This window comes from Atheta coriaria, unplaced genomic scaffold, assembly GCF_025399875.1.
Source record: "Atheta coriaria isolate IRGN ID8LTWV9N9 unplaced genomic scaffold, Caltech_Dcor_3.1 hic_scaffold_5_pilon, whole genome shotgun sequence".
In the NCBI taxonomy this organism is placed as follows: domain Eukaryota; kingdom Metazoa; phylum Arthropoda; class Insecta; order Coleoptera; family Staphylinidae; genus Dalotia; species Dalotia coriaria.
In genome coordinates, this window is record NW_027045447.1 from 66,211 (window position 1) to 87,981 (window position 21,771).

General features: G+C 37.3%; 2 protein-coding genes across 2 annotated transcripts; one reads left to right on the forward strand and one right to left on the reverse strand.

Moving 5' to 3' along the window:
- Positions 1-2,107: 2,107 nt before the first annotated feature.
- Positions 2,108-4,145, reverse strand: NO66 (Bifunctional lysine-specific demethylase and histidyl-hydroxylase NO66). The gene is made up of 2 exons (XM_065301999.1): positions 3,089-4,145; positions 2,108-3,030 (listed from the first exon to the last, which is right to left on the reverse strand). Exons 1-2 carry the CDS (start codon positions 4,096-4,098, stop codon positions 2,202-2,204), a joined length of 1,839 nt encoding a protein of 612 aa, XP_065158071.1. The 5' UTR covers positions 4,099-4,145; the 3' UTR covers positions 2,108-2,201.
- A 442-nt stretch (positions 4,146-4,587) lies between these two features.
- Positions 4,588-21,247, forward strand: bark (protein bark beetle). The gene is given in 11 exon segments (XM_065301997.1): positions 4,588-6,161; positions 11,223-11,386; positions 11,453-15,999; positions 16,002-17,624; positions 17,687-17,898; positions 17,966-18,321; positions 18,384-18,509; positions 18,683-18,697; positions 18,766-19,235; positions 19,293-19,546; positions 19,829-21,247. Coding segments are annotated over 11 exon segments (9,435 nt in total). The 5' UTR covers positions 4,588-5,336; the 3' UTR covers positions 20,672-21,247.
- Positions 21,248-21,771: the final 524 nt, after the last annotated feature.

Consider the following 21,771-nt stretch of genomic DNA (forward strand, 5'->3'; position numbering starts at 1 on the left):
TTGACTGAAAAGTTCGGCCCTGTTCTTCGACCCAAAAAATTTTAACACAAAAAGTTCGGCCCTGTTCTTCGGCCAAAAATATTTTAACTTAAAAAGTTCGACCCTGTTCTTCAGACAAAAAATGTTATAAATTATTTCAAGTTTTGCAGAATAAAGAATGTTGAAATAAAAATTTGTCCGTTTCACGACCCAAAATTAAAAAAAACGTAAAAAAATAACAATTTTTGAAGGGCATTTTAGGGCACTTCCAGGACATTAAGCGCATTAAAATGGCATGTATTGAGTAGAGCGTCTCTTAAGCTATAAAATGGCGGTGAAAAACTCGGAAAAAGTGTATTAGTTTGCCAGATACAGGGTGTTTTCCACAGCATGTTTTCAAAATTTCCAAAAAAGGGCGATGTTTAAAGGCCATTTTAGGGCACTTCCAGAACGTTTAGCGCATTAATATAGTATGCATTGTGTAGAGCGTCTCTTAAACTATAAAATGGCGGTGAAAAACTCGGAAAAAGTGTAATAGTTTACGAGATACAGGGTGTTTTCCACAGCATGTTTTCAAAATTTCCAAAAAAGGGCGATGTTTAAAGGGCATTTTAGGGCACTTCCAGAACGTTTAGCGCATTAATATAGTATGCATTGTGTAGAGCGTCTCTTAAACTATAAAATGGCGGTGAAAAACTCGGGAAAAGTGTAATAGTTTACGAGATACAGGGTGTTTTCCACAGCATGTTTTCAAAATTTCCAAAAAGGGCGATGTTTAAAGGGCATTTTAGGGCACTTCCAGGACGTTTAGCGCATTAAAAAGGCTTGTATATTGTAGAACGTCTCTTTAACTATAAAATGGCGGTGAAAAACTCAAAAAAGTGTATTAGTTTGCGAGATACAGGGTGTTTTCCACACCATGTTTTCAAAATTTCCAAAAAGGCCGATGTTTGAAGGGCATTTTTGGGCACTTCGAGAATGTTTAGCGCATTAAAATGGCATGTATTGTGTAGAGCGTCTTTTAAACTATAAAATGGCGGTGAAAAACTCAAAAAAAGTGTATTAGTTTGCGAGATACAGGGTGTTTTCCACAGCATGTTTTCAAAATTTCCAAAAAAGGCCGATGTTTGAAGGTCATTTTAGGGCACTTCCAGAACGTTTAGCGCATTAAAATGGCATGTATTGTGTAGAGCGTCTCTTAAACTATAAAATGGCGGTGAAAAACTCGAAAAAAGTGTATTAGTTTGCGAGATACAGGGTATTTTCCACAGCATGTTTTCAAAATTTCCAAAAAGGCCGATGTTTGAAGGGCATTTTGGGCACTTCGAGAATATTTAGCGGATTAAAATTGCATGTATTGTGTAGAGCGTCTCTTAAACTATAAAATGGCGGAGAAAAACTCGGAAAAAGTGTATTAGTTTGCCAGATACAGGGAGTTTTCCACAGCATGTTTTCAAAATTTCCAAAAAAGGCCAATGTTTGAAGGGCATTTTAAGGCACTTCCAGAATGTTTAGCGGATTAAAATAGCATGTATTGTGTAGTGTGTCTCTTAAACTATAAAATGGCGGTGAAAAACTCAAATAAAATGAAATAGTTAAGGAGATATAGGGTGTTTTCCACACCATGTTTTCTAATAAGGCATATTTCACATATTTTCTTTTTAATTTTTATAGTGATCAGGACAACAATCACAAACAGACTCAAATAAATATTGACAATGTCATAAAACAGATAATACTTCTAAATTTTTGTGTGAATCTTAACAAATTAAAATGGATGCCATGTGTCGATCTTTTCAAGTGCAACATCGATATGTGTTTCAACCAAATATCCCACGATGTAATACAACATTAGGAGATGTATACGAGGAGCCATTAAACACGTCAACGTACGATTTCTGTTGTAATTACCGATCCAGACTGGATACCTCCTGGGTTCCAACCAGGACTTCTCGACCAGACCCACCTTTACTACAACAATCATCAGAAAAGTACCACCGGAGTGTAGGACAGTTGCCAGGATATTCCGGTCATGTCCCTGGAGACATACAAAGATTCGGGAGGAGTTATGGCTATGATACAAAAGATCCCAAACGTTATATACGTGGTGATTAGATAAACTCAACTATTGATGCTGTAAATCAAGTTTATTTGATTCAATTGATAACAATCACATTTATTTTCATTAGATACTCATAATCGCAATAATAAACAGCTCGCTTTTAAGCAACAGGTTTGTTGGTGGCAATAATACCATAATCCCAAAGCTGCATTAACAAATCAAGCATTTTTTCTTTCTCCTCAATCGGGAACAGATGTACTGGTACAAAGTCAGGATAATGCAGTTGTAGGATCTCAATTACAATTCCGAATTCCATATCCACAGATATGAATTGCTCTTCTTCCCCGTGATAGACTCTTGCATTCTGAGTTGAGAAATATAAAACGCCGTGATTGTTTTCATTCACAAAACGACATGCATAGTATCGTGTGAGGCGAATTTGCGTGTCTAAAGATATTTTCATTCTATTAATAACTTTCCCATCTATCATCTTATCTCCATCCAATCGGGACGAACAATGTTTCTCTGCTAAATCCAGCACTGGTGGCATAGCGTCGTGCATGAATTTACGTCCCAGCACATCTGCTGCTTCATCAACATTTAAATTATTCGCTATTTTAAGGAACAAATGTTGAACAGTTTTTAGAATTGCAATACGCTCAGGTGTTTGCTTTGAAGAAGACGTCACACCTACATGTTTTAGGTATTGTAAAGGTAAACCTCTACGAAATTCAATGTCTGTTTCACAAGCTGATTGCAAGGCACTTGGAAGCAAGACTTCCATTAAATCAGCGTAACAGGTACGCTGATAAGAAGAAATCGTCATGTGTAGTGAATGTTCGTCAGGTAAAGTCTTTGCCTCGTGTACCATTCCACGTGGAAAATAAATAATATCTCCGGCGTTTAACACAGCGTCAAAAACAAGAGGACCCAGCTGATCACGGGAGAAATCTTTGCTTGAAACACGTGCCAAGTTATCAGCATCAAGTCTGAAATAAACACATTATAAAATAAATATTACATTAACAGGAATTTTAATAAACTCACAAGGGTTTGTACAGTTTCCAATGTTTTCTACCTTCAAGTTGAATGATGAATGCTTCAATATCATCATAATGTGGAGCAAATCCTTGTGAGCCAGCTGGTGTCAAATATACATTAGCTCCTACCATTGTACCAAAATACTCCTGTAAAGTAGCTAGCACAAAATGAACAATGTCATTATAAGTTTGAGGATTGAGAATCCTAACAGAACAACCCTGTGCATAAGCATCCCAAACAATTGAGGGTGTAGCCCTCCCTTCAGGATTCATTGTGTGTCTAACTCCATCTCTATATTCAACAACATCAACATTTCTACCAAAAAACAGTGGATGTTCTCTCAGCATCAAATCAATGTCTTTGGATGTAAGCAGTGAGTTGAAATAGTTTGCCTGATTTCTTATAATGTGTACAGGTTGTGATTCCCAATGAGTCTCAAAGAAAGTATTCATTTGCAAAGGGTAAAGCATCCATGTTAACAACTTTTTTGCTTTTTCTCCAGTAGAACTGGCTGTGTTCAGTAAACTAACAACATTTGTAGACTCTTCAACATCACCTGATTCTGAATTTACCATTTCTTCATGATGTAATTTAATTCTCTTGGAGTTTGGAGTACTGGCATCACTAATTGGGGATTTTATAGAGTTGTCAGTATTAGCTAATGTTGATATAAGTTTTCGTTGCTTTTTCTTTTTGGGTAACTTTTGTTTCGGAGATGAAAGTTTGAATTCATCTTCCAAGACTTCTGCAATTCCAGAAAGGAGTTTTTTCTCGTCGGATGTTCCATTCAAAAGCACAGATGACTTCTTAGACTTTTTGTGCTTCTTCGATTTCTTCGTATATTTCGCGAAGGCTGATTCAGACATTATTCTCCAACAATATTTAATAACAACAGAAGAACTTAACTTTTTAAAAACACGTTTGTGAATTAGGTTATATACAGCCTGGCGGGTTGATGTGCACATGACGTAGGCAACCACATATACACCATTTTTAAAAGTTATGAAACTTAACATTTAATGACTTTTTAATGTGTTTCATTTGCTGCTTGCTTTAAAGATTAACTGTCTGTGATATGAATAAGGAAATAGTTAGTAAAGTGCTAGATAATGATGCTAGATTTGGGGGAACCATGAGTCAACACGTATTATGGTAGCAATTAAAGATCGACCTACGCACAATTAACGTCCATACTCATAACTTTAAATTGCACAACTGCATTCGTCAATTATTACTAGCAGTCGGGATTGCGGTCATGAACCGCATACACCTCAAAGATAACAACTCTGCCGTAATATTATAGTTTTAAACAAACGAGTGAAGCTAAATAGTAAAATAATAGACAAATAGTGTTTAACGTGTTGCCTGTGAATAGCTTCTATTTGAATCTTTTCGCGCTCCCACCTGTTCCACCTGTACGAGCATACGTGTGCGTCGGAGCGCATAGTCGCAGGTAAAAAGTAAAACGTGCGAGCGCGCTTGGTGGGGCGTTTGTTACCTGGTTGTACCTGGTCGAGCAGGCGGTCACGTGACGCGCGCGTTTTTTACGTTGTAAAAGCGCCATCCGCGCCACGGCGAGAACCGCGCCTTGCGATCAAGCTCTTCTCGGACGCTAGTCTTGAAGCACGGCGCGCAAGAAACGCGCACGAAGACGACGCCGCGCTTTTGTTCGCGACCGTTAAGAAAACCGCGGCAGAACGCGTCCCTCGACATCGATTCGCCGTGGAAAACTATTGATTTTTCGCGTGTAGAGGAGTGAATTCATGCGAGGTGCGCCTGCTGCATTGAATTCGAAAATCTAGCGAAGAAAAGATGCGTGGTGCGTGTTGTTGTATTGACATAACTTAGTGCGTTTGTTTTGGGCATGCAAGCAAGAGCAGAAGAAGGAAAAAAAAGTTCAAGCGTGCGTGATTTCGACGATCGCATAGGAAAGTGAGTGTGCACAGCATCGCCAACAAGTTTCGGATTTGATTGCACAACACACAAACCTAAATATCGAAAACAATCGCAACACAATAAGAAAAGGCAATACAATCATTCGCAGATTGTAGTAAAACTACAAAATAAATTGATTAATACCTAAATGATGATTCATTATCTCATTTTATCTTATCAGAACATTATCACTTTATTGATTTAGTCAATGTTACACAAAACGAGTGTTTAGTGATTAAATAAAGTTTGCAAAGTTAACAGGTGCTAAAATGTAAAGATTGTTGGTATATTTGTGAAAAATAAACACGTCTACGTGAAAATGGTGCGAATAAATAAGAAATTTTCAATATTTGGACCCTTAAATTTGCAAAGAACGTTATTTTTACTAGTGTGGACTTTTATACTGGTGGTGAGTGCACAGGTGGACTATAATCCAAATTATCGATACAACTATGACGATAACAGAGATCCCAACCGACCAAGTGGGAATAATCCCGGAAATAATTATGATTATAACCGAAATATAAACAATTATAATACAAATGATGGTAGAGATGACTACAATCGAAATATAAATGATTACAATCGGAATACGCACGATTATGGCAGAAATCAGAATGGTAACAATGATTACGGACAAAATCAGCACAATTTTAATCGAAATCAAGACGATTACAACCGTAACAACTATAACCAATACGATTATAACCAAAATCCTTTAACTCCTGTTATTGCCAATCATCCTGCGGCTACAGAAGTACCTGTACAAGTTGAAAACCGTGAAAATACAAATATAGACGTGACTCCGAATCCAGTACAATCTGAAATCAATCCAGATCAAAATTATGATAATCTTCACGCAGGAGGACGTTCCGAAAGCGTCAGCGAAACTTCAAACTCCAATTCTGATTTCATGGAGCATCGCGAGTTAGATCAGGATAAGGATATATCCAGAGGTGTAACTGAACATGCAGGTGGGACGATTGTTAACGACCGAATTGTGTTCGAACGCAGCAAGAGCCCTTATCTACTGAAAAATGACTTAATTGTCGAAGAGAAAGCGGAAGTAATTATTGAACCCGGGGTGGAGGTGCGAGTGGTGCCGCAAATTGGTGTTACCGTTCGAGGAGTGCTTACAGCTGTGGTAAGTACAACCAAATCAATTTTTATTGAATCATTTAATTGCACAATTGTGATGAATAAGTGAAACACTGAGTATATGTTGTGAGTCACTTTTAAAGCGCGTATTTGATTGCAGAATGTGCAATTTTGTTTTTAGTCACGTTTTAATTCATTCGTACAATCGTTGCAATAACTGTTTATGGTTTAAATAGACAAAATTTGACCTTGTTAGGCGTTTTAACCACTAAATGTTATTAGAAACAAATCTCATCATTATATAATTATAAAACGCTTTGAAAATTACCTGGAATTAGTGTTGAATCATCAAATCAACAAATCACCGGAAGAAAGTTCGAGTAAAAGAATTATAATCGTTTCCTAAACCAATATTTTTGGAATTTATATTATGTACCTGGAATTTCAATGATTCATTGATTATGAACACAGTTTTTTGTAGTCTGTAGTATTGTCACGTATATTTTCTGTTTAAATTTCTATACTACTGTGAAACAGGTTAAACTAGGTTATTTGATTTGAGTCATTTGAGCGTGCGCATTTTTACGGCGTGACCCGAGATTTTTAATAAAGTATTTAATCTTTATCAAATAAAATAAAAAGTAAACATTTGAACAAAACTCGTAATTAAACTGTGAGAGGGCAAAGTTGTTAGTTTTCATTTCATATAACACGTTCACCTAGTTCTAGAAAAATCAATAAATGCATCTAAAATTCACAATACAAACTTGGAATAAATTAACTGAGAAAGAAACAAATTTTCTTTGTTATTTGGCGTCCACAAAAGAAAGTTTCACACTTTCACATTGATGTCTGAAATTTGTCGCGTTAATATTTGTTTAATTGTCGTTGTTTTTTTCATCTGGTAGATGTACAGTTCAAAAATTCAATTAAAATGGAACAATGTGATACTAATGACACTTTTGTTTCTGTCACGAATCACGAACACCGTGTTGAACAATCGAATCGTCAAGTGTAACAAGCTTAGTTTTAATTTAGGTTTCTTTAAAGAATGAGTTGCTTTAAATCGAAACAATTTATGTTTTCACACCCTCATACATTTAGTTTTTATCAAGTGTATGTTCGCTATGTTGGTAATGTTTATAATTGATAAGATTGTGTGTGTGTGCTAACTAAATGTCTTATCAGTAGACAAAACGAGCGGAATGTAATCGAGTTAAACAAAAAAGAACCTGTATTACATTACGAGCATTTAATACAATAACCAAATTATTGTGTAGGAACTGTTTTCCGTGTTGTGTTTTATCGCGCAACCCGTAAAAAATGGTGCGAGTATTCCGTTGCTATCATCGTAAAGTCATAGCATACGATGTAGCAAGTAGCAAGGGGTCCCTAGACCACATAAAATATTAACCAAGTTGTGTGGTTAGTATTCACCTCACAAATTTCTCATAATAACGCCTGGCTGTGGCACGATGCGCAAGAATGTGCGTTCACATTCACAGAACGATGATCCGAGAGCCCATCATTGGAACGTCTACCAGCGACCAGCGATCATCCGACCATACGGCACACGGAAGGCATTATCTTTTTTTATGTTGCACGTATATACCATGTGCAACCATCTAAAACCAAGGCAGTAAAATAACAAAGAAGCACTAGAAATAACAATTCTAACTGTAAAGGAATTCGAAATTCGAAAACAATTTGCGAAATATACAAGTAAATAATGTTGAGTGATATACGAGCAAATTGAAATTTATAAAATGCAATCAATTACGAGTAAATATAACAGTATTACGAATTCATGCTCATGCTAAAAAATATTAAAGAGGAAAAATTGCAACAAACGCTTGTCGGTAATCGACAAACCAGAGCAACGCACACAATGATTACGATTACAGGAGTTACACACTTCTTAACCTGGATAATCGGTGTTACCTGTTGTGTGAAGAGGCACGAATCACGAATACCGCGGACGTGATGTATGAATATATTTTTATACAGGGCAATACCGGTAGAAAATATTAAAATTCATACAAGTTATTGAACTTTATTAAATATATTGATGTAATTACAAGAGAAGCATTACAAGTACTTAAATTATTACAATGCAAAGATATAATTACAATTCACAGTATTTTAGTAATTATTTCATTGTTTTCTTCATTATTCATACGAATTAAACATATAAAATATACTGGGTGATTAGTTTTTATTTAAATAATAAGTGTATTACTCCGTCAACTTGTTTCTAAATGATTTGTATCACTTGGTGGGTAAATTATTGCACGATTTATATTATTTCGTTACGTATTCCAACAATTTCTTAATCTGAATGTACTCAATGTACTCGAGGTGCTTTTGTTTCTCTTCTATTTTATTGTTAAGTTTATTAGCGTCATCCGCCATTTACGATTGTGTCTATTCTTCTTGTTATTATGATTATTTGTTTCTTGTTGTAATCATCATTGCAACACCTGAATTTCACCTCATCCTGACAGGCTTTCATTTGCAACTTGCGATTTAATTTGGAATCAAATTTGCTCACTTTTTGATTATTAAAGGTTTAATAATTAGATTTTTCTGAAATATTCAAGGTGATTGGAAGTGATAAACGCTTAAAGTTATAATTTAAGCATTTGTTTTCCTAGCCGTTAACTACGTAGATAGTATTTACTGTTTAGCAGTAGAATGCACTGTTCCTGTTTCTTCTGTATACGACACTGTGCTAGTTCCCATCAAACTTTGAATTGAAAAAGAAAGAGAAGCTCTGAGAATTAGTTATAAAGGTATTCGTTCTTTTCACCACTTTTAATCACGATTTTGGAACGTTTACCTCACGAAATTTAATTATTTTATTATTTTATCTTATAAAGAATTTTCAAAACTTTCATAATCTTCAATCCGCTCATTACTATCCTTTTTAATTTACGAGGTACTTACTATCGCTTTTAGTTTACGAGATACTCGCGAATACAAATACTGCAGTAACTAATTTCATTCACTGCGCTTACCTTTGAAAGCTATTCAATTGTGATGCAACACTCCACCCAATGAACTGCAACACCACAAGTGAAACATGAACACAATACATTTGATTAAAAAACGAACAAAAAGACAACGATGTTGGCATCATTCAATGCAACCGGAAAAGGAAACCATATTCCGTTCCCTGCTTAACCATTTGAAAGTATAATGAAATACTTGTCTCCACAAAATACCATAGAAATGTGTCACAAAACTACTCAGTCTTTTTGCCTATTTAAATTTAAACGATGTTTATTAATTAATTACATAATGAGTAAACTAATGAAAAGTACCCATTAAGAAATATAATTCAATCAAGTTTAATCTTTAGATTATTGCACTCTTGATGCAATTTATTAGGTTTATTAAGTCACATCACTTAAGTGCTTAAAGCTAATGGAAACATATTTCTTTCTGCAATCATTTGTAAGGAGAAATTATGAACTTTTTCAGCTTATTTCCAGAAATAATTCACCGTATGTGATGAAAGCATGAGTTGTCAGATTAATTACAATTTGACTTAACCTTGAGTGCAAAGGGCAGACGGCAATTTTCTTTCACTACGCGTTTATTAACTGAATTACGTCATAATCATTCCTCATCATCATGAATTAAAACAAACGTGCGCGTGTATTTTTGTGCAAACAGCCAGCCTCCGGCGGCGCTCCTGTAAAATCTGTACAGTATTAGTTCCCCATTATATCTATTTCTTTGTTGCACATACTTCCACTCTTGTTGGTATTTAAGCCAAGGCCGGCATCTGTTTTGCGCTCAACACTCGCTATACGTTATGCACAATCAATGCATTTATATTTCATCAACGCTGCAATTCTCTGCAATACTCATTGTTAGAATTGAAATTAAATAAGAATTACTATCAGGATTTTTACATTCACTGATTCTGATTCATTCATAACTTGTTTGCTGTTATTGCCGTTGTTTTTCGTGTTATTCCACGGCCTGAAGTTCTTCATGCGTCGGTTAACTAATTATACGACTCAGTTCAACAATTTGCTAATTAATACAATTTACAACCGATCACCGCACACCGACGTGATGCTCTGATAAATTCCGCATTCTATAGAAATAAATATACAAAAATAGTGCCAAATTATGTAAAAGATTTCTATTGTTTAAGTTTAAAACTAGAAAATCGTAATTATTTATGCTTTTACTGTTTGTTTTTTGGGTTGGCACGCTTAAAAATGCATTGACAATTAAATTGTACTTCGGTGTAAGAGTTTAAAAATGCATCATCACGCAAGACCACAAGGACGCACGCACGTCAACTTTTTACGAAAATGTTGAAGAAATGCTGGAAAAAATCGTCATAATTATGAGTCATTTTGTAGTAGCGTTTACTGCGCGTGTGTTGTTTATGTAGACCAAGAGAGTCACTTAAGTTTCTTACTCAAGGTATCAACTCATTTAAGATACATTAAGATGAATCACTTTTACTCCTTCTTTTCTTACTTCATGCTACTTTCAGCCGCGAGGAATTAATTAATGCTGCCATAAAATGACATTTTGAAATTGAAACATTTTAAGAGGAAATTTTAACGGTAAAATGTGATTTATTACTTGTTAAGATACAATGTAAAATTATTCTTAAATAGACTGTTATTGTTTCTGTGTGCATGCATTTTTTCTGTACTGATGGTACCGATGTGTAGCACCATAGCGTACCCACTTCCTTTCTTCTGTTTTCCAGCAATGCGGAGGTCAATGCCTTTTGCGGTCATCGTGATTGTGATTTTTATCATCTTCATTACATCAAACGGTGATTTGGATCAATTTGTAAATAATCAACGACAATTTACCCAAAATAGATGGATATTTAAGTGGGACAAGACAATATTGCTTTTAAAGTGCCCCAAAAGGGTATAATAAATTCTACTCGGTGTAATACTATTTTGATTCTTTCTCTCGCAACCACAGGGACCACCAAGACGACGGTGAAAAGTCACGCTCCGTTTAAAACCGTTTAGAAATGCGCGCCTTTCATTTTAGGCATGATGTGTTGAGTTACAAACCAAAACACAATATGAGTTTAACTGTTTGTTTTTTGTTTTTGAAGGGAAATGAACGTGAACGTATTACCTTTACCGCTGCGAAGGAACCCAAGGAGACCGACATTCTTCCACCGGATGTCAGACTCGTTGATGGGCCCTCCATCCTCGCCGGTCGCCTACAAATCAAGCACAACGGCGAATGGCGAAGCGTATGCACAAATTCACGCAAGTGAGTCCCCGTAATTTAGATTTGAATAAAACACTTATAATGATTGTTATCAATTGATTTTAATAGTTGGACAATGGCTGACATGAGTATTGCTTGTCGCCAATTGGGTTTCCAAGGGGGTACCTTCTTTATGTGGCACGACCGCCAAATGCCACTGCGTCCCCGCCTTCTTTTCGAGGAACCCAAATGTCGGGGAAGTGAAGCCACACTCTACGAATGCGAATGGGGTAATCGCCAGATGGGTTCAGGTGTATGCGACTACCATCCAGACCTCGGGATTCAATGTCTACCACGTCACGAAAACCCTTCTGCTTACTGGCGAGGCATCCGCTTTGAAAACGCAGTCAGTGATAAAATCCTAACACTTCAAAACACCCTCTACGTACCAACGTCTGTGTCCAAGTTGGAATATGTAACAATTAAATATGCGGGTAACGGTAGAGATCATAATACCACCAGTGCAGTTGAAGTTCTTGGAGTTCCACCAATGATGAAACACTTTGAAGTAACAAATTCAGCTTATAATGGTATCAATATTACACGTCCAGAAGCCCCAATTACAATTCAGGATTGTCGCGTGCGGGAAAATCGCGGTCATGGTATTTTTGTAAACTCCAGTTTTGGTTTAGCCCACATTAGTCATTGTAACATATCAGAAAATGGTGCTGATGGTATCCACTACGTACACAATGAAGAACGCCCTGATGAAAACCTCGACAAGTCAGATATCTCTGATTTTTGCACTCTTGCCACATCATCCATGCAAACTTTTCCTATCCAAGGGTTTATGGATCAAACCATCTTCACTAACAAGCAAAAACATTGCAGCAAAGTCTTCACTACCAGATACGGCCATAAAATAACACTGCACTTTCTTCGAGCGCAGACAGATCGTAACAACACTGCCAGAATCGAAGTCTACGATGGAAGCTCAACCAGTCATAGACTTATCACCTCATTCAACATCAGGAACAACACACGACCTCAGTCTGTCACCACTATTTCTAACCAGATCTACCTAAAATTTACCGCGGAAGCTTATTTAAATATGTTCCTGTATATGAGATTAACTTCCGGCTTGGATAAAGGTTACGACCTCAATGTTACTCATTCTGATATCTTTGAGAACGAAGGACGAGGTATAGCTTTTGATAACCTACGATCCCAGTTACACATTCACGATTCAAGCATCTCTAAGAACAAATACGCTGCGGGTGTGCATGTTACCAGTGGTGTAGGTGACGTGAATGTAACAAGCTCAAGAATCTCCTTTAATGAAGGAGATGGGATCAACGTGACCTACACAGGTGGTGCCCGCAATATCTCCCGAAGTAGTATCAGCAGTAACAAGGGATATGGTATTGCTATCTGGCTTAATCAGACAAAGGAAACTGAGTACATTGTTGTGAACCAAACAACGATTGTACAATATTCTACATTTGTGAAAAACTTAGATATTGGGATATTACACGGAAACTATTGCGGGTTATCTTATGTGAATATAACAGGGAACACCTTTGAAGAAAATCTAAATGACGCCTTGGAGGTATTAAGTTGTTGGTTGTCCAGTAACGTATCCACGAGTTTACAGATTGGTCACAACATGTTTCTAAGAAACCAAAAGATTTCCATCAAAATTAAACCGGCTTTGAATTTGGATGGATACATTGAGTTTAACAACTTCCTCGAAGGAACTTTTGGACAACTACTTATCAAAAACAAACCGTTAGAGGAGTTTAACTTCTTGAAAACCAACCTGCACGTGCAAAATAATTACTTCCGGAAGAATTCTGGACTGTTTGTGTGTAATATGGCTTTATCTCCATATTCCGAAACCCAACATCTGTTGTTTACTAAAAATTTCGTGCAGGATAATTATATATCCGAACCGTTCGTTCCGGAAGACGGTTCTGTTTCTAAATTAATACCCAGGAGTAGAGTTGCTGCACCATTAGTTGTTGGATCTTACAATGTGAAGATATTTAGAAATATAATTGAAAATCCACGCTCAAAATACGAAATAGGCAGCCATCTTGAAGATCAAAGCAAAGTCATCAACTGCAGTTTTAACTGGTTGGGATTCAGTGATGACGAGAAGATATTCCACAGATTGTTCCATCGATATGATAGATACAACCTAGCAAGACTTACATTTGTTCCTTATTTGCTACACAATACAAACTACATGACAAAGAGGATAAGCTCCCATGAATTGTATATTCCTCGCTTTGTAAATCAAAATTCTAACGTTATTGGAGGAGAGATAGAAGGAGAGGAAGTTCTTCATCCAGGGGATTATGTCGTCGAAAGAGATATATCTGTCCGACCAGGTGGGAAACTTACTTTGGAACCAGGGGTGACTATAAAATTCCCACCAGGGATTGGTATGATGATTGGGGGATCCCTGGAAGCTAGAGGAAGATATCCTGATAGTATACGCTTTACTCTCAAGGAAGAAATCATGCATCCTCCAGAAACCAATACTTCACTTGATGGTGATGTCGAGTTTAATCCAGAGACGGAAATAATTGAGGTGGAAAGTAAAATACCAATTAGACTTCTTGGCGGTAAGGAAGCCATTGAAGGACGTCTGCAAGTCAAAATAAACAACGAATGGGGGACGGTGTGTAACTACGGCTGGAATATCATCGATGCTGCACTTGTATGTCATCAATTAGGCTTGGTCCTAAACCCGGATGATTGGTTTTTGGAACCTAATGAAATTCCAGATGCTGGGACGTCTGAGAAACCCATCTTGACCAATGTGCAGTGTGACGAATTCGATACAGACATTACAAAGTGTAAAGCAGAAAGGTTAGGCGACTTTGAAAACTCCTGCACTCACGAAAACGACGTAGGTGTGAGATGCTATGATACTTCATGGGCTGGAGTGAGGTTTAGTGTTCTTTCAAAACGTGCAGATCTTCAATTTATCACCATAGAAAAAGCGGGTTTATTAGATTTTGCCACAAACAGTTTTAAACCAGCTTTGCAGATTGATTTTGCTCGACATAACTTCGATAGCATTAAAGTGAAAGATAATTATCACGATGGTCTCGGTGTAATGTACAGTGACATCTACGGTGAAGAAAATGTGAATGTAGTGAAGAACTCGGAATTCTCAAACAACAAAGGTGCGGGGATAAGTTTCAAGCAGCTGGGTTTAAAAGTGCAAGCCAGTTTAATCGAGGGCAATTATTTCGGAATTCAACACAATCCAGCGTTGACTGGTTTACAACAAAGGGAACTTGCAGGATGGTTTAATACCATTGATGAAGAACTGGATGCCAAGTACACGCAATCGTTCTGGATTCCACATGAATTAGACACAAACGTTGTGGAGATGACTCATGGTAAAACCTGGTATTTGATCACTTCACCTGTAGCTGGTGATGCCATTAGAAGGTCTTACAAATTCTACTGCCAGCCGGGATATGTTCTAGGCATTCAACTACTTAATACCATACAGAATAGAAGCACTGAGACTATTTGGATTCATGACGCGCTGAGTTATAATAACATGTCTGCAATTTGGAGCGCAAATCGGGACCTTACAGTATTCCCCACAACTTCTAGCAGTCACGGGATTATCATTGATTATGATAGTGGTTCCAACAGCTTGGGAGGTGCAGTTATTGTCCTGAGTTATATCAATGCGCCAGTACAAGATGTTTATAATCGAATTGTAAAAGGTCCCATTCCGACGTTGACGGTTCACAGCACAAAAATTCGAGGAAACAACTACGGTGTCCACACATCATACTACAACAGATACCTTAATGAACTTGGAGATCACTTCTTGAGAAAAGCTAATGAAACTATGAAGTTTTTAAATTGTGAGATATCTCATAACAAAGAAGAAGCTTTCTTCACTCACTCACCACATTGGGACCTGCATAAAAGCAATATTTCCGAGATTACTTTCATGATCAACAACTCTTTGATAACAGATAACGGGAAGGGTATCTATCAGTTTTCAAGAGATATGAGGGCTTCCAACAATTTATTCCATTATATTTTACAAGATGATACGATTGAAAGAAACCGTGGGGATGGTTTAGATGTGTCTCTACCTTACGTCTGGCAATATAATGAAAACTTTACCCATTCTATCTACATGGATAACAATACCTGGAGAAATAACAACAAGTTTGGTATTACCATTGATGGTCACTTTGCAATTGTAAACATTACAAACTCGCAGTTCTTGGAAAACAAATGCAAAACCAGTTTGATAGCCATTAAAGGTATGGAGAAGAAATTGAAGATAAGAAATAATCAAATTAAGGGTAACAATGGTCGTCACATGGTTGAATTTAGCAGTGACAGTCAATCAGAGATTTTGGGAGAAGTCCCAGCTAGGTTTGTTTACAATGAACTGAAGAACAACAAATTTTTATCACTAACCCGAGGATTTGGCACATTACAACTATCAAATACACCTACCAGTGTGATTATCTTTAAAGGCATACAAAAAGTACGGATAAATCGAAACTTATTCGCGAATAATGGTCAAGATTACCAACTTATAGCGGGTATCAAAACTGCTAAACTTAGAAACGATTTAGACATCAGAGAAAACTGGTGGGGTACCACGAATGAAAAAGATATCCAAAACAAATATTTGACTTTGATGATTGGAACAATCACGCCGTTGCTTTGTTTAGACCTTATTTGACTGAAGATGACGTAATGGGTTCACATTCCGTTGGTTTCAGTACCACCGAAGAAGAAATACCTGAAAATTTAGGAGGAAGATTGGATAAGGATCTGATTTTGTTGCCCAGGGCTAAACCTTATACTATTACAGCTGATATCACTGTCATGCCAAAGACAACATTGAGTATAGCCCCAGGAGTAGTGATGGAGTTTGCTCCCAATGTGGGCATTCTAGTATTGGGCACACTAAAAGCCCAAGGGTATAGAGGAGGTGAGATTACAATGAGACCTCTTGGACATGACCCAAACCAAAAATCAGAATACAAAAGCATTGAAAGAAGGGATATCAATCAAGTAAGATTCAAACAACTGGAACAGTATCATTTGATATCAGATTCCATCAGGTTATGTAAAGGGCGTGATTGTCGGTCTGACAAAGAAGATGTCAGCGAAGGCTTCTTGGAATATTTTAATAAAACCACTTTACAATGGATCCCAATGTGTGATCCAAGGTTTACCGAGAGGAATGCTCAAGTTGTTTGTCGTGAATTAGGTTTTGATTCACTAAGTGCCTTTTTCGATCACGACATCAGAATTGAATTCCATTCAAATTCTTTATCACGAATTTGGTCCTGGCCTGAACCCTTGCAATGCAAAGGCACAGAAAATCGGTACGACGACTGCCCAATCAGACTAAACGGTCAACAATATGGTCACAGACATAGGTGTAAATGGAATTCCAAGTTTGTTTTCGTCCACTGCGGTGACAAACCAATTCAGGAGAAGGACTATTGGGGTGGTATACGATTTGCACACCCTGATTTTGAGAGTCATATGTTTGAGCACCGCTATCACGACGTTCACAGTCACCATGAAGTTCAATCAGAAGAAAGTAGTCTGGAATTCGTTAATATTATCGGGGCTGGTATCCTTCACAACGAAAAAAGTCCAGCGATCCAGACAATTGTAAAGAGTCCAAAGATCAACTATGTTCATATCAATGATAGTGCCTCACATGGCATCAACATAATTTCACCATCAAACACCATGAATCTAGCGAATAATATTGTGAATAATTCATTGGGAATTGGTATAAATGTTTTGTCACTAACCGGAGAAGGTCGGGAAGCTGATGAATCTTCATTCACTCCCCTGAAAGGCATCAACGTACCTTATAATTTATTCTCGCTGATTGATATCTGCGACACCAGTAAAGAAATCCGCATTGAAGAAAGGGTTTTGCTCTATTACAAATACGATAACCATCCTGTGAACTGCGTTAAGATCTTCAAGAGTGCCTATAGTGTGAAACCAATTGGATTCAGATTACTACAGTTCAATCTGTTTAATTCTACAAATAAATATGGAATTCCTGACTTTATTACACTATACGATGGTGATATTTATAATGTTACCTCCAAGGTTATAACGAAAATCACAATGGAGTCAAAAGACGATAAGAAAATGTTTAAAACAAAAGAATCCAGCATGAGTATTAAACTGTTTGCGAATGGTGCTAGCAGTTTGCATGGATTTATTGCTGAAGTAGTAACACTGCCAATAAGCGCAATTGGGTTCAGTAAGTTTTATTTTTAATGCACTTTTAAAATTTTAACTAAATTTAAAATGTTTCCCTTTCAGACCGTGATGTTCAACATAATATAACGTATTCAGTAATACAGAATAACCGTGAAGGGGGTTTAGTCTACGTCTCTGCCGGAGAAGTAAACCCCATCGTAACCATAGACAAGAATCAATTCCGAAGCAATTGCGAGAAATTATACGGAAACTTTACTACCTGCAAAGCAGCAATTGATGTAGATGTCCAAAACACCCAAACCCTTTTCTTCAGGGTAATAATTTATTATTTATTAACCTCTTTACCATTGCTTTATATGTATTTTTTTAATTTTTTTATAGAACAACTTAATACAGTCAAATCAAGGTGGTTTGGCAATCAAGGCAGATTCCCGCGGTTCAGCAACATCCCTCAAGGGTTATATTCATAACAACTTGTTTGTAAACAACACTAATCTGCCTGCTTTATACGTCGAAGGACGACAATCATCTCCGTATCAAGAAGTTATCATATATCGCAATTATTTCACGCGTAATTTTGCACGATACGAAAACAACATTGTCCTGAAACAAGTTGTCAGTAATTTCACGCTCAACTATGTACAACGAAACATTGGGTTGCAGAATCTTGAAGTGTCAGGTTTTGATAAAGTTCGATTGCCTATTTATCAAACCACATCACATAATTCTTTCTATAAGTAAGTGGTTTTAAAAATTAAACTAAAAGTAGATTTTAAATAATGTTTTGTATTTTTCTTAGTAATTATGCTATCAATCGAGACAGTCGTTCAACAATCGTGGCTGGAACCGCTGGACAACACTACGTGGATAATATTTTCTTTAATCCGGATAACGATTATGAAATGATAACGGTTAATCGTTCATTGTAAGTAGAATTTATTACTTTGGTAATGATTTAAAGTACTTAATTGACAAGGAATGATTAGTTAAGTAGGAAATTTTGCAACGTATGAAGAATGCCGTCGAATTGTTGTATTTTACTAATATAGCTCGTTTGTTTCTCTTTTTTGCATGATACTTGCATTTGGCATGACTCAGATTTAACTTCAACAGGTAAGCAATTACCTCGTACTAATTAAATAATTTAAAACCTTATTCTAATTTATTTATTTCCCAATTAGTACTTTGGAAGTATGGAAAACCAAAATCGACGCAACTTACAACTACTGGGGAGTGAACACAACCATAGCAGTAGCGGGTCGAATCAGAGATCAATACGACGACCCGCGTTTATTGGAAGTCAACTATCAACATTACTACATGAACAATGAGACCATCCTCACTGGTTTGAAGTGCCCACCAGGTTGGGACCTCGTTGGGGACACATGTTACATTTATATCGGGGCTCCGATGACCTTCCATGAAGCAAGGGCTTTCTGTCAAGCAGACAATGCTTCCATGCCCTATATTATAGGAAATCTAAACTATGTGACGTTGTATGACTTCCTGAGGAAGCAACAACAATGGTACCTGTATTCCGACAAGGTCTGGGTGCAGCATATTGATCGGATTAACTCCTGTACAACCTTTGCTTATCAAACAACGGAAGTGGACAATTGCGAGATACGAAATCCTTTCATATGTGAAATCGGTAAGATAATTTGATCTGTTTGTTGCTTTGATTAAATTTTATTCTTTGGTATTGCAGATCCCAAGGTGTTTATTGATCCATTGGTCTGGCGAGGTGACATTGTAACAATTGCTGTGATCGCCGCTGTAGTTCTGGCATTCTTGCTGTTGGCGCTTGTTATCATTTGCTGGTGGAGTAAATCAAAGTATCGACACGCCCAACGCTTGGAGAGACGAAATAGCATTCGTCAGAGTCTGCGTTCGCTGAGATCGGTGGGATCAACAACTGGTTTCTCCGAGTTTGGATACGGCAGGAAAACAACCGGCCAATTGGTAAGCAACTGATATCCAATTTTATTCAGCCATATTTAAGATGTGGTTTTTGATTCGTTAGTCGCAGTCACAATTTGAATCGGATTCGGAATGATTACCGGTAGATGTCGGTGGCAACACCTCAAAACGAAATAATTTCGTCAAGTGTTAAACTTATGTCAGTAATTTCAGGTATTTTGTGTGTTGTAACGTGAAGAGCTTCAAGATTATATGTTGTTTATGTTATGAACTATATTATGCAACTGTTTATTGATTTTATTTATGTTTTTTTTTCTTTCGCAGAGTACTCGTTCAACTGATACTTTAACAAAAGCATCTGATTACAAAAAGATGCTCAGCAATGGTTCCATTGACAGCATGGAGAAATCCGCGTACAATTCTTCAATAGAAGATAATCAATCCTATGATATCTACGAAACGAATAATCCCAATCCGTCCAGTTTCAGCTACAACACCACCATCGAATACCACAAACCCAATTTCACCTCCCAACAACACCCACAATACGCACAACCAAATTTTAGTCTTGCGTTTAAGAATGAAGGCTTTAAAGATAATTCAACTTTTGCCAGTAACTCCCGCGCTGCTTCCATTCAGGATGAATCACCTCCTGTTACATCCCACAAGAATACCCCACCTTCATACCCTCCCAGCGAGTACTACAACACGGATACGCTCCCTTTGAACAGAGATTCCACCAACACCTTGGACAACTACTACCAGCAGGAGATACCAGCTCCATCAACAGCTGGAAGTAGTTCCTCTAGAAGTGGTCGTCCCACTGGTACTTTCCTAGCGGAACTAAAGAGTCGTATACCATCAAACGAACAGAAATATCTGCAGCATAGTCCGGTACCACCCCCAACGGTGCCACCTCCACAGGAATACTACTATGACAGAAGTCATGATCATGACCGACCTAAGAGTACTGAATATGTTGATCCCATGGTCCTCAACAGTGGTAGCATGAACACCAATGGGTTACCAACCAGCAAGACACGCAGTAAGAGTGAAGCTCTACTCGAGACCAACTTCGATTACTTCGAACCTGAAGATCAGACCATGTTACAACCAATGGGCGAACACTCCAGGAGTAAATCTCAGCCGTTGGAAACTGCAATGTAGAGGGCCAGTACTGCCAGTACCAAGAATCCACGAATCCAAGAATAGCACTTAAGTAATTTTATTCCGAGTACTTTTAAGTTGATAATTCGACAGAAATGTGATATAGTTATCAATCTTACTAACACAAGTGAACATTACACCGAGTGATACAGAAAAATAAAACGTTTAGGTTTTAAGATCAACGACAATAATATAGCAAGCAATGTTGCGTCCATGACTATCTAGTGTATCTAATATGATTATATTTATCATTTTGTGTTCGTCGATCGTCTCCCAGTGAAGTAATTTGTATCAGGAACGATCGCAAATACGCGGGAACAAATTGTTAGAAATATTAAGACTGCCCGCTAGTTACAAATGTTCAGTAAGTCTATTTTTACTTTAATAAGATTCATTCATTACGTGTGCAATTATTTTTGAAATGAGAGTTTTATACGCGAATGTTGAGTATGTATAGGATTAAGATTAGCAGATGTTTAACATAATTATTTTACTCTAAGTAATCTACAGATGAAAGAAGGAGACGCAAACGATCTCTGAATTTCTAATTTAAATAAATACATTTCAAGTTTTTAACCATGTTTCTAAATCATCCTGAATGTATGCAACCCAAATGTCAAATTCCATATATATGCAACCCATTCATCATTTTTGTGTGCGTTGAGAATATTTCAACACTCTAATGGCTCAATCTAATTCTGTGTGTCACGGACAAGCGGAAAATACGCCATCTAAATTTACCAAATGTTTGCGCCATTATTAATTCACCGCATCTGGTGCATGCGTTCGTAGTTTCGCCTTGTGGCTATTCTAATGTATAAGAAAATAGATTTTCCTTTCATTCACGATTGCGCAACGCCGCAGCCACACAACAACAAAGATGCCGCGGGGGGAATTTTACGTGTGAGTGAATATCAGGGAAAACTTAGCTGAAGGTCCCTAGGAATTACTACGAATCCCACAGACTACGACAATACGGAATTCGATGACTCGCTGTGCGTGTGCGCTGCAGGAAAACACCGATAGCGTTCGTGTTACGACATACGCTACGGTTATGCAACGCGGCACGGACAGAGACAACAAGTCTTGTCGTAGGGCCA